At 36.6% G+C, this 14,043-nt stretch overlaps 1 protein-coding gene across 2 annotated transcripts; it reads right to left on the bottom strand.

Moving 5' to 3' along the window:
* Positions 1–9,326: 9,326 nt before the first annotated feature.
* Positions 9,327–12,559, bottom strand: LOC141683526 (calcium-dependent mitochondrial ATP-magnesium/phosphate carrier protein 3-like). 2 transcript variants are annotated; one of them, XM_074488263.1, is made up of 4 exons: positions 11,910–12,559; positions 10,061–10,846; positions 9,864–9,954; positions 9,327–9,760 (listed from the first exon to the last, which is right to left on the bottom strand). In XM_074488263.1, exons 1-4 carry the CDS (start codon positions 12,316–12,318, stop codon positions 9,568–9,570), a joined length of 1,479 nt encoding a protein of 492 aa, XP_074344364.1. In that variant the 5' UTR covers positions 12,319–12,559; the 3' UTR covers positions 9,327–9,567. The 2 variants fall into 2 exon arrangements, with proteins under 2 accessions (XP_074344364.1, XP_074344365.1); XM_074488264.1 differs by having other exon boundaries at positions 10,061–10,859; positions 11,910–12,052.
* Between the last annotated feature and the right edge of the window lie 1,484 nt (positions 12,560–14,043).

The following is a 14,043-nucleotide window of genomic DNA, read 5'->3' on the forward strand; positions in this document are numbered from 1 at the left end:
CATACAATATAACAGCCCAGGTTTAAATATACTGGAAAAAATCTAAGTGGTATGTGAACCTTGGGCATTGTAGAGAGGAGACAGACAGACACATGTAAAATGACAAAATTTTCCCCTATATAATTGATGAAATAAACGTGATGCAGTTTAGAACAGACAAAATTTTAGGCCAAATTGGTATAGAATTTAAGATTCTTGCCCTGAGCCTGTCAACTTGTAATCCTCAAATGATATATAATCCTACCCCGAACCTACTCACAATTCCGATAAGTTTCTCTCCAGTGCGACCATGTAAATGAATACGTTAAGTATTAATTAACGGATACATATATAAATTCATACCAAAGCAACCCCGGCGCGATGGATGCCTGGTTGATTTTCTAGGCCGTGGATTTTGTGTTTGATCTGCACTCTTCAATTCTGGATCAATAATTTTTAGTCGGTCAAGTTGTGAATAAGGTTGCCAGGAGATCCGAGGAATAATATCTCATGTCTTGGGATATAGTTCTGGAAACTAAACAATTTAATTACGGATATATTTTCTGTTATGAACATAGTAGAGACTGGAGATACACCACATCCTATTTATTTAATTAGATGCTACATATGTTTATATTTTTATTCAAGCTGCAACATATCATATAAGTAGTATATTGCTATCATTGTTAGGTCTGTTATATTGTAGCAGTGTGTGGAAATTAGAGAAGAGGATGCAAAAATAAAATGAAATAAATTTAATGCTATTCGGGAATGTTTCAATTGTATTGTTAATCTCTGTTATAGATACTCTCCTCAAAGCAATGTTTTTTTGAAAATAACGTACTTGCATATTTTATTTCTCATCATCAGTAAGGTTAAAAATAAAATCTGAAGCAGCATGAAACCACTCCGTTGGATCCGACATAGAATAGGACGCCTGTGCTAACGTATGGGCAACTCTATTCGCAGATCTATGGTCAAAAACCACTAACACTTTCTCAAAGTGTTTAAGAATCTCTAAGCATTCATCTATAATAATATGAAACATTGAGTTCTTTGGGGTTCCATGAATTGCATCCACCACCACTTTTGTATCCAGCTCAAATATGCAACGAGTTGTCCTCCAATTCTTTGTCCACATCAGTGCTTCTTTTAGACTCAGCGCTTCCGCTTCTCTTGCTTGCATACACCTTTGGATACTACTTGTTCTTCCCCTCAAAAACTGGCCGTGTTCATCCCTAATGACACAACCTGCACCCATATATTCATTATCCCCTCGACAAGCTGCGTCTACATTGATCTTCACCCAACCCTGAGGGGGTTTGCACCACTTCCTCTGCTGGATACCCGATGGCATATATCGTTGCTCCTTCTGACTTCTTTTCCAGTCCTGCAACAAGTTGGTCACCATAGCAGTAACCCCAAAAACTGGCATACTCTTCCTGCTCCAAACCCAAGAATTACAACGAATCCATAAAGCCCAACAGATCAGACCAAATCTCGCACATACCTCACTACTGTTTGAACCAAATACTTGCTTAAAAATCTGCAGAACAGTAATCTCGTCACAATTTGGTAGCAGCCTTTGTAAACCCATACCGTACCATACTTCTTTTGCAAAACCACATGAAAAGAGCGTATGCATCGTATCCTCATTTTGCAAATGACACCAGGAACACATTTGCTGAATATTAACATGTTTACTTACCAATGCCACTGTTGTTGGCAGTACATTACTACAGACCCTCCATAAGAAATTCAACACCTTCCTTGGTAATTTAATACGCCACAGCTTTTTCCAGAATGCTCTGTCTGCATATTCCCTTTCTCCACGGATTCTCCTATAACAGCTCCTAACTGAAAAAACCCCATCATTATCCAGTAGCCAGTACCGAAAGTCATTTGTATTTCGACTGGATAACGGAATTTGAAGTATAAGCTGTCTATCTCTGTCATTAAATAAACTCGACAAGATATCATCATCCCATTCTCTTCCATTATCGTGTATAAGAGTATTTACTGTCGTTGTTTCCAATTCCGATTGAACATCAGTCGTGAAAAAACCATTTTCTACACAAGGCAGCCACGGGATATGCCACACCCTTGTATCCCTTCCATTTCCAATCTTCCTCCTTCCCCCTTGCTTCATAATATCTTGTGATGCCATTATACTTCTCCACATAAAACTTGGATTTATACCCAACGTGGCATCTAAGAAATCAGTCTTAGCATAATACCTAGCCTTCATCAGCTTAGTCACCAACAGATTTGAATTGTTCATTAATCTCCATGCTTGCTTAGCTAGCATTGCTATGTTGAAATCCCTTATCTTCTTAAAACCCAAACCTCCTCCTTCTTTGACCTCACACAAGCGATCCCAAGCCATCCACTTAATACCATTCTGATTCTGACCACCTCCCCACCAATAAGAATTCATTTTCTTCTCTATTGCATCACACACATCCCCTGGAATTAAAAGTAAATTCATCCAGAAATTTGGGATAGATTGAGCTGAAGTCTTTAGTAAAGTCACTTTCCCAGCCTTCGAGATTTTCTACACCCTCCAAGCTTGCAATTTCTTCTTTACTCGATCCACCAGAAATTCAAAAACTGACTTTTTATTCCTCCCTATATTCATTGGTAGTCCCAAATATTTTCCTGGACTAGCATTCTCCTGCACCCCAGTTCCATATAAACTTCTTCTCGATCTACAAGTCTTGTATTTGGCGAGAACGTGACTGCAGACTTGTTGAAATTGATTATTTGTACAGAAATTTCTGTATATCTGCTCAAGATACGCTTCATGACCCCAACTTCAGCCTTGGTTGCTTTGAAAAACAAGTAACAATCTTCTGCAAATAACAAGTGTGAGATCACAGGTGCTTCTTTTGCAATACGACAACCATGTATCAGGCCAGCCTCCTCATTCCTGCGAATAATGGCACTCAAACCCTCGACACACATGATGTATATATATAGGGACATTGGGCCGCCCTGTCAAACTCCACGACCTGGTATCACCCTCCCAAACTGTTCACCATCGTGTAAAAAAGTATATGACGCAGAAGATATGAATGTCATGACACGTTGAATCCAGATTTGATTGAAACCAAACCTTTCCATCATATTTCTAATAAAAGCCCATTTCAGTCGATCATATGCTTTCGAAATATCCAACTTCAATCCTGCCACTCCCTTGATACCTTGGGTACACCTTTTCATAAAATGGTTAATCTCAAAGGCTATTAATGCATTATCAGTAAGCAAACGACCCTCAATGAAAGCACTTTGCTTATCGGAAATAATTGTACTCAGACAAGCCTTTAATCTATTTTCCATTACCTTGGATAGAATTCTCACCAGAACATTAAATAGAGAGATAGGTCGTACATCCCCCATTGTTTGAGGAATTTTAATCTTAGGAATCAAGCACACCATCGATTCATTACTTCCCTCAGGTAGCACCCCTGTATGCAGATAATTACGGCAAAATTGAACCACATCCAGACCTACTATATCCCAGAAAGCTTGAAAAAACGCAGGGTTCAGCCCATCGGGCCCCGAAGCCTTATCCGGATGCATGGAAAAAGTTGCATGTTTGACCTCCTCATAAGATACTTCCGCCATCAGGTTCTCATTATCTATCTCCGAAATTTGTTTAACAACCTCCCTATCAGATAACTTACCCTCCAAGTTCGACGATGTAAACAACAGTGAGAAATATCCCTCAATCACTGCTTTAATCTCATCAGGTGTTTCTTTCCAATTTCCTTCTGAATCCTTGATTCTATCCACTTTGTTATTTTTCTTCCGAGTTGAAGCATATTTGTGGAAAAAATGAGTGTTTTTATCACCTTCTTGAAGCCAAAACTGCTTAGACCTCTGTTTCCAGTAGACTTCTTGTTGGTCTAGTAGCTTTAAAAACTCCCACCTGATTGCATTATAACTTTGAATCCCCTGAACATCCCTCCTCGACCTCAACTTACGCAGCATGATTCTACAATTCTGAAGTTTAAACTTGTATTCATTACTCACTCCACCACCCCACTCCTGCAATCTCACTCCACATAAATGAATTTTCTCCATTATTTCCAAATCTGCATTCGTCTCCCAGCCATTACGCACCACCGTTCTGCACTCTTCTTCTTTAAGCCATACATTTTCAAAACGAAAGCGCTTTTTCTTAACTTCATACGTCTTTCGATTCAAATGCAGATAAAGAGGTAGATGGTCTGATGTAGCTACTTCAAGTACCTGTATCTCTGCCAACGGGAATAAGTGTTGCCATCCCTGGTTAGCCAAACCTCTATCTAAACGCTCATGAATCCAATTATGCTTACCCCTGGATCTCTCCCACGTAAATTTTTCCCCGACAAAACCAAGATCGCTTAAACCACAATCATGAACTGCTGTTGTAAACCCTTCAAGTAAATACCGAGGTTGTTGTCTACCCCCTCTTTTTTCATCTTGAAGCATTATATCATTAAAATCGCCAATCACACACCACGGAAGAGTCGATTTTGCTGCCAAGATACTTAACAGGTTCCATGACTCACGTCGCCTAGATCGATCAGGAATTCCATAAAATCCCGTATAACACCACCTTCCCACTTGATGATTTTCAACCTCAAAATCTATATAATTACGAGTAGCATCAGTCACCGTACAACTACCTTCACTTTTCCATAAAAGCGCCAAACCTCCACTTTGTCCTTCCACATCGACACACCAGTAACCAGCATAATTTAATTGTTGACATACTTCTTTTATTTTATTTTCTGTAACTAATGTTTCTGATAAAAAAAATAATATTTGGTTTTTTGTTGGGTAATATCTTCAAGGAAACAAATTGTTCGTGGTCTACCCATCCCACGACAACTCCATGCTAACAGACTCATGACTCTAGGCGGGCCTGGAGTCCAGTACCCGCCTCCAATCCATTTTTTGGCCCATTAGTATTATCACTTTCCATAGAAACCATATACGTTCCTGATTTTCCGTATCCATCTCATGATTAATAACCAAACATCTTCTTTTTGAATTCAGCACCACAATCTCATTTTGAGCAATATTCCCGCCCCTAACCAGCGTATCCGATAATCCAGAAGTCTGTTGTGAAACATAATCCCCCTGATCACGTTGTTTGAACTGCGTTCCAACCTCCTTTCCAGGAATTTCGGTCATGATTCCATCTGTTTCCATGAAACGCGTTGTTACATCTCTTCCCTCCTGCATTCCGTTTCCATGATTTTCTTGACTACCTAAGCTCCATGACTGACCTCCATTCGAACTATTACGTAACCATTTGGTTTCCAGATTTTGATTCTTGACATTCTTATTTGGAGCACGAAGCCACACCCCATAGGCTCTATCAATGATTTTCCCAGGATTCGCGTACACCACTTCACAGTCCCTATCTGAATGTCCAAGTATACCACAGACAAAACAGAACGTTGTTAGTCTTTCATACTTAAAATTGACCCAGCTCCAATTACCACCCTCCCTTTTCAACTTCATTCTACGTTTCAGAGGTTTACTAATATCCAATGTCACCCGTACCCTCATAAATGGCTTCCATATTCCATTTATATTCAGTGGGTCTGTCTTAACTAACGTCCACACAAAATTCCCAATACTCTGAACCATCCTTTCCGATTGCATCCCCATAGGCAGATCATACAGCTGGACCCAAATGTCTATTTCATTCAACTGCACCAGATGAGGATCCTCATTCTTAGCCAATTTATGGAACACCAGTAAATTCTGTTCAAAACTCCACGGCCCCCCTTCGATTACTTTTTTGAATATCCAGAATGTGATAAAAAATAAAAGAGTACCTCTGGACACCCAAATCATGTATTTTCACCCCTTCCTTAAGTCGCCATAATGCAGCCAAGACGTTTTGCATTGCTTGGAAATTGATGTTTTTATCCGTCAAGAATCTCCCCACCAGAATATGCACCTGTTTATGTTGTATAATCTCCTCCTCTCCAACGAGAACGCCTCCTTCTTCCCCCTCTTCTAGCGTTAGCCTTGAATACATGTCTTTAAGATTTTTTTGTATACCCGAGTTTGGATGGCCCTTCAACTTTATGTTATGCTACTTCAGAATTCAGATACAGATAAATCAAACAGAAAAAGAATAAGAATGTCACTTTCTTAACTAGGGTTTACAATATACCCATGCGCGCCCAGAATAGTGGTTCCTTTTTATTTTATTGTTAATGTCGAATTCAAGAAGCAAAGGCATCCATGGCTCCTCGAAGCAATGTTATTTGTGAGAATTTTGATTGAATTCCCTGCAAAATATCAACCCAACTAATCAATTGTTCCATTTCTTTCCTTTTTATTTTTTTGGAACTGTATTTTCCCTTTTAAATTTTCTCTCGTAACTTAACATTTTTAGCTGTCCCTGGAAAACGCTTTTTTTACCAACCAAATTAAAAACGCTGATAGGTAAAAATACTAAACCTGTCGTTTTAAATACTATTGACACAGTACTCACATAAGAAAAAACTAAAATGTACGTCGTATTCACATGAAAAGAATCAATTGTTATACTCGTATAAAAAAAACCCATTGCTAGATGTTTGCAACAAATACAATCGTTTGCGAGAAATCCGGACCCTTTTAGAATTAGTTACATAAAAATAAATAACTCACACTCTTCGAGTCTCTACCAAGACTTTTAAAAAAATAGATTACTTACTATCAAAAGAAGGGAACATAATCTTGAGATGCTGCTTTAGTTGCAAAAGCGTCCAACGCGTGTTAGAAAGGAATCTCCTATGTAAAATCCAGAACATTAGTTAAGATGCATTTATCAAGAACTGGTTTTAAAAGAATGATAAGCTTTGGCTATCAGAAAGGATGATTGGTACAAATCTGCTCATCTTCAACATAATGATTCTCTTAATAATCTTAATGGGGCAGCTGCTATGGTGGCCTCTACTAATAAGTTATTCATAAAGATTCAAACCAGCATCATTGCATACGATCTCCACATCCACACACCAATAATCATATATTCTGGTTATTCACCAATAATTTAAGTAATACTAGACAAGATTCAAATTATATAAGAATCTATTAGGCCTATTGAATTTTTCTTTTATTATATAATACTTTCATCTAGGATTCGCAATGTACATAATACGATTTGCACACGCCAGGAGTCGAACTCTTTGTTAAATTAGATAGACAGTAATGGTATCATGTTCTAGACAGATCTTCTCTCTTATCTATTTTGTACTCTTATCAACTGCTTTAACAACTCTTTTCCCTCAGTTTGCATCTTTTGACTTGGAACATAGTGTCCACTTCCAGATTGCTTTTGACGCTACCCCTTCCTCCACAATATAATTTAATGCTTTGTTTTTCTTTAGTACTCCAAATGGAACAATTAATCTTATAATAATAGTACCCCCCTACATTATCAATGTTAATCATGTAGGATTAAGAATATATAATTTGATAGTGGTACATAACTATGGCCTGTTTAGAGAATAATGCCAACTGCCAAGGGGGCCACTGAAATTAGAATCTTTTATATAGTTGATTATGATCTGTTTCTTTCTATTTGTAATTATCATAATACCTGTGACTAAACAATTTTTTAGATATATAAACTCATTATATAGGCAGACTCTGCAGAAACAGAACAATACTGACTACTTACGGAGTTGCAGGAGAAAAACATGTGGAGGAAGAAGAGAAAGAAAGAAGATTATGAGAGCGTTAAGGGCAAATACTCCGGCACAATGGACGCAATTAGTAGCCTAAGATTCTGAACCATCAGATGAAGAGGGTACCAATAGTCTTCAACCGGGTACCAATAGCCCACTCAAAGGCAAGTCATATAGAGGCAAAGGGAAGGTCATGCCTTTCTTCCAGTTTTCTTTTTCAGAAATAAGTTTAGTACTTTTTTGTTAGTCATTGAGATACATATAGTCAGTATATATGTATGATTAATGGCAACAGATATCAAAGTACTCTTCTTTTAAGATCATAGTTGACTGTTGAAGTTACTTTTTATTAAATTGTTCTTTTTCTATATTTTATCTATTCAAGCTAGTGATCGCCCCTTGTGATCCTAAAAATCAGATTTCATCCTTGTTAACTAATTTGCGTTACTCGGCTTTGTTAAGTTGTGTCTGTGTGGAGTAAATCTCATTATTCTTGTCCATTATTCTTATGTCTGTCTACTACGTATTACTGGAACATGTCTACAACTAAGTAAGACATTGATCTGTCTTGAGTATATAAATCATAGAAAATATAAGGTTGTTTACTTTGGCAGCATCTTATGCCTGTGTGTGTATTACTGTAACATGTCTACAGCTACCTAAGACACTGTCCTGGCTCTATATATATATGAATCCTAGAAAATTCAAGGTTTACTTCGCAACAAATTTATCTGCATAGCACTCATATTCTGCTTCAATTCCACTTCGTTACATTCAGTTCTCTACAAAACCTTTATCCTTGTTTTAATTATAAATAAAAGCACCATCAAACTTCCATCTCGGTCAAGCAGATTATATAGTATACCCCAAACCTATTCTTAGTTCTGAGATACTAACAATATTTCATCCAGTTCATTACAGTACACAATATTATAAAATCATGATGTGCAATATAAATTATCTGCATAAACTAGAACAACCACAATTCACAGAGTGAAAAATATTAATACAGGCCTATTAAAAGTTGAATCACTTGTCCAATGTGTGGGTTTTAGGAAGAAGCTACTAAATACTTTCACTACATTGCATAGATGTGTAGACCAGAACAAAAAACCAAAACTGGATGTAGCAAACATATGCCAACACAAAGCACCTTGAGAAAACAGTAAACGTACAATGGGCATAAATACTAAAATACAATCAAGTATATGCGGTATTTAAAATTCAGTTATTTCTCTACCTGTCATTGTCAATCTGCAATCTTGATTTCTATAGGTGTGCTTGCTTATGCCTGATTAATATTCACTTAAGCACCATCTCCCTATGGCAGCTCAAACCCAACTGCAATCTGTAAAATTAGAGAATCAAAACATGAATAGATTACTTGATCTGCTTCCGCTATCTTGTGGAAACCGAAAAATACCTTTCTAATAATTAAAAACAAAGCACATCAGACATATCTGGAGCCTCACGAAGCCTATCATATGAAAATGCAGCTCCTGTTGAAGTAGTTTAGGAAGGAAAATTATACATGCAAGAGAAGAGACTAGGAGAACATATTTCCAATAAAAATGGAAAGTTCCTCAAAATTCGGATCTCTATATTCAATTTGCTGTAATGCGAAAACAAATTTATAAGAGTATCATACATTTGTTAATCAAATAGACCTGAATATATAAGTCTACCCCTAATTTTCAGCATGTTGCCATAAATAATCACAAAAAGAAATTAACACAACACCCCTTAGGCCATCTTCAAGAGGAATTAAACATCTAACTCAAACAATGGTATCACTTGCTCATTAATTTTATCCTCGGTTTCATTGCGACCATTCCAAATTATCCACCATTACAACTGTGCTTTCAAAAATCGTGGCAGCCTTTGCAAAGGCATTCCAGCAAAGTCAATCAAGACCTAGATTTTTCTTCATCGCTTCATAAACCATATATGTAATGCTTGCTGATGGAACTACTTTGAGTAGATTCGGAAAAAGTCCTTTATAGAAACCTCTTAAACCCTCATGTTGAAAGGTTCTCCTAAATACATCACACATTCCAGAATATGCAGCATTTGCATTAGCATGTTGAGCTTGCATTCTGAAAAGTCAAACAAAAAGTTTAATACCAAGGATGATATTGAGAACTAAAGAACATTTTTTTAATCCACCAACAGCAAACAAGAAAACTGAATAATCTGCACCTTGTCCTGACAACCTGCAACGGATAAACACATGTTGCACCAAGGGCTCCTGAAATTGTTCCACAACCCAGTTGAACAAATGCTCCAGGCTCTACAGAATACAAGGACTCAACAATTCAATTTTTACAAGTTATTTATGTGCAAAAATTTAATTGCAAACCACCCAGAAAATGGTTTTAAAAATATAAGCATCATACCGCCATCCGTGATAATATATGTCTTCGACATTTCTTTCAAAGTTTCATAAATGGCTAAATCAATGCCAGCATAAGGAATAATCCCAAGCAGAGACGGTACAAGCCCCCTGTAGAAGGCACGGGGTCCCTCCTGAACCAATATATCCTTCGATAGTTTTCCCAAAGATGGAACCTTGCCACTTTCACAAACATGAGTTTGTAACCTTGTCTTCACCAGATCCATGGGATAGATAGCAGTTTGTGCCACTGCCCCAGCCAGACCACCAGCAACAAGCCGACCAGATGTCCCGATGTCATCTTTACTTTCTCCATTAACACTTCCAATGAATTCCTTGATCATCTCATAGGCGTAGAACTTAATAGCACTCTCAGGTGCAACCTTCACTACATTCAATCCATTACCTCGGAAAAATGAAAAAAGACCACCTTGCTTCCAGATATTTTTAACAGCAGGAAGGACAGATGCTTTAGTTGTCTGAACTTGCAACATAACCTTAAGACGATCAAGAGGAGCTGTTGCCGTACGAGAGGCAGCTCCAGCAACCCCGCCTGCAATCAAATACATACTAGCATGTACATGTTTACTGATGCCTTGTGGAATGACAGCCTGCTCTCCAATATCCACAAGATAGACCCTTTCCCAGTAATGGTAAATGTTCTCAATAGTGGCTTCATGGGGGTATAGCAGAAGAAAGTCTCTCCACTCCTCAAAAGTGATAATTCCATTATTATCCTTGTCAACATGCTCCACAAAGCGAGCTAATTCCTCGTCATCCATTTCTATCCCTGCAAAAAGTAACTGCCAGGGCTTATAAGAAGAAGACAGCACATAACTTTATCATTTTAGAAATTTGCAAGAAAGGTCCGAAAAAATATCAACAGGGCAGATGTTCAAAGGCATTGCACAAATTACAAACTGCAAGAAACTATAATTTGCTACTTTAGATTTGCTAAACAGGGTTATATCAACGAATATGGAAGGCAGTTATTAAGGTATTTCCACCAACTACAAAGTTGCTATTCTAGATTTTTCAAACAGAGTAAAATCAATGAATATGGGAGTCAATTATTATGTTTGCTATTTAGAAGGATAGTGCTTTGTGAACGAGATTTCTTCAGAGGATAACATGGAAAACAGGCTCAAAGACGCAATAAGTACTGATTCATTTAATGTAAATCTGGGCCCAGGTATCTGATTGAAATCAGGTGCTCTAAAGATTATTCCCATTGTCATCCCTCCTACTTCCTAATTCAAACTTTTCATATCTGAGTAGCAGCTTGACTTATAGGCTCTACCTTCACATATTGAAACCTAAAATTGCATTTTAAGGGATACTTTTGCGTCGAACCGAATATACAATAAGATACTACAAGAGAAGCAGTAAATCCCTAGTGATCAACAACTATTATAAGAAGTTACTTATCACAAACCTAACCATAATTCTCCCCCGTATTCCTATGCAAAACTTCCTAATAACACCCTTTTCAATTAAAAAAAGACCAGCAAAGCGTAACCCGATTATTTAACTTCTCCTGCATAAATCCCGCTCCTTTACTATTATTCGCCCAAAAAACAACACATATAAAACCACAATATTACATTGCAACAACAAATCTCAACTAACAATAAAACACAAAGCAAAGCAACAAAATCGCTTTAACAACTACATTCACTCAAATAACTCAATTCATCAAACTAAACAAAACAACACAACGAAGTTCCCTTAAGAACAACATTCACTCAAATTCCGACATCAACCTACACAAAACAACATCAATAACTACATTCACTTAAATCACGACAAATAACTCATTCCAAAAAACAAAACCAATCAAAAATACGCCATACCAGCCTTAACAAGCGCATCCCAAAGTTCCTCGGGTAAAATGCAGCCACTATGCGCAACATCAATATCCTGAAAAATGCGATACAACTCCAACTCCTTATCATCCATATACCTCCTAAACTCACAATAATCAACTCTACCATCCTTATTCGCATCGCAAACTCGTAACAAATCCTTAGCATACTTATACTCAGCAGGAATTTGAAGAGCAGATAAACCCACCTCAATTTGAGAGTAATCTAAAAAACCCTTATTAGAACCATCAAAGTAATTGAATAAACTCTTGATTCTACTTTCTCGCTCTTCTTTTGTCTCTCTTAAAGCTATTAAAACATGCTCCATTTTCACCGGATTACCACTTTTTGAGTTCGCCGGCGGTGTTTTCCGGTCATCGGAGGTGGGCTCTGACATGGTGTGCTAAATTATTGAAGTGGGTGGTTCTTGAAAAAGCATTGACCCAATCTCTCTCTCTCTCTCTATATATATATATCTATCTATCAATCTATCTCTCTCTCTCCCCTCTCTCTGTGAAATGGGGAATTTGTGAATGGCACAGTGATGGATCGGGGGAATGAAGATCCGAACGTGACCCGATTCAGAGAATGTCTGGTTTAGGACAAGGTCAACAATGATTGGGCAACACAGAGATGGGTGGCAATTTAATTCCGGACATATTTATGTGACCAAAAAACAATTATTAAAAATTGAGGTTATTATAGAAAGAGAAAAAAAACCTAAAATTAAGTTTAGAAAAATTATCTTTAATTATTGAAATTTTGTATATAAAAGTTGAATGTCATTTTGGTAATAATAAATTATTTCTTTTATTTATAAAAATATTCTTAACTTTATATTAAAAATTCGCTTAATTTTAAATAATTATCACAAGTTAATTTTAGAATCATTGTACTCTTATAAAAATTGTTAGTATAAAATTATGAAAATGTCTTTGGTGACTAAATTATAGAGGTGTATTTTAAACTGAAATATTATATATACTAAAAAATATATATTCTCTAAAAGAAATATTTATTATTCTCACAATTATATTCTATCTTTACTATGACTAGGATTAATATTAATCAGGATTATACTTAAATTTTTAAATGGAGTTGATCTGATTCTAAAAGGAAAGGAATAACTTTAGTAAATATAACTTTTGTAAAAAAATTAATTTAAATTAGAAAAAAAATACTTCAAAAAAAATAATGTTTGTAAAATTTTTTGATTTAAACTTTTGGGTACGAACTTACACGTTTAATTTGAACTAGCTCTTTTACCCGTGAATATGAATAAATTAGTAATGTTTAGAAATATACAATCTAGTTATATTTTTTTTAATTTGAACTAGCTTTTTTGCCCGTGAATATGAATAAATTACTAATTTTTAAAAATATATAATCTAATTACATTTTTCTTCTTTTTGATGAAAAGGGAAGCATATATTAAGATAAATCAGCTTGTAAAATGTTTTGAGTTCAACAGAAACATTTCTCCCATCAATAACTCGACTTGAAAAAAGATCCGACTCCTTAACTTTAGCTATGAAGTAGACATACATGTTAGCAGATCGTCTAATAAAGAATAATGGATCTCGTTTGAAATTTCAATTTCTTTTATGCACTCTTCTATTACCAACCCAAACGGTGAGCGCAAAGATACCTTACTTCGAATGGCTTGAATCACTGCCAGACAGTTCGACTCAATGACCACATGGCTCTATCCTTTCTCTTTCACCCAACCAAGAGCTTTTTTTATAGCTATTGCTTCAGTCATACCAGCCGTGACAGACTCATGTTTTAGTAAAGATATAGCCTGCAGTAGCTCCCCCTTCGCATTTCTTACTACCAGCCCACATTCAAACGCTTCTTGTTCTTTAAATAATGTTGCATCAACCATTAGCTTGATAGTATATAACTATGGTTTAATCCGGGAAATGGCTCTGTCCCCTTTGGATTTCACATGGACTAAAGCCTCTACTGACCGACCCTGGGCTTCCTTTCATTGTTCAAGGTACTGCTTTTTCAATGCTAAAACATTATTCATGGAACACTACTTTTGGTTCCAATATTTCTCGTTTCATGCTTTCCATAAACTCCATCACAATGTTACCAAAAGTGCCCTTTTGTCGGAATT

Source organism: Apium graveolens, chromosome 9 (assembly GCF_009905375.1).
Source record: "Apium graveolens cultivar Ventura chromosome 9, ASM990537v1, whole genome shotgun sequence".
NCBI lineage: Eukaryota > Viridiplantae > Streptophyta > Magnoliopsida > Apiales > Apiaceae > Apium > Apium graveolens.

Coding starts and splice junctions, on each gene's coding strand:
- LOC141683526 (XM_074488263.1), bottom strand. CDS start 12,318: ATGTCAGAGCCCACCTCCGATGACCGGAAAACACCGCCGGCGAACTCA. Junction 9,955..10,060: donor ATATATTATCACGGATGGCG/GTATGATGCTTA, acceptor TGTATTCTGTAG/AGCCTGGAGCATTTGTTCAA. Junction 9,761..9,863: donor TTGCAGGTTGTCAGGACAAG/GTGCAGATTATT, acceptor TTGACTTTTCAG/AATGCAAGCTCAACATGCTA.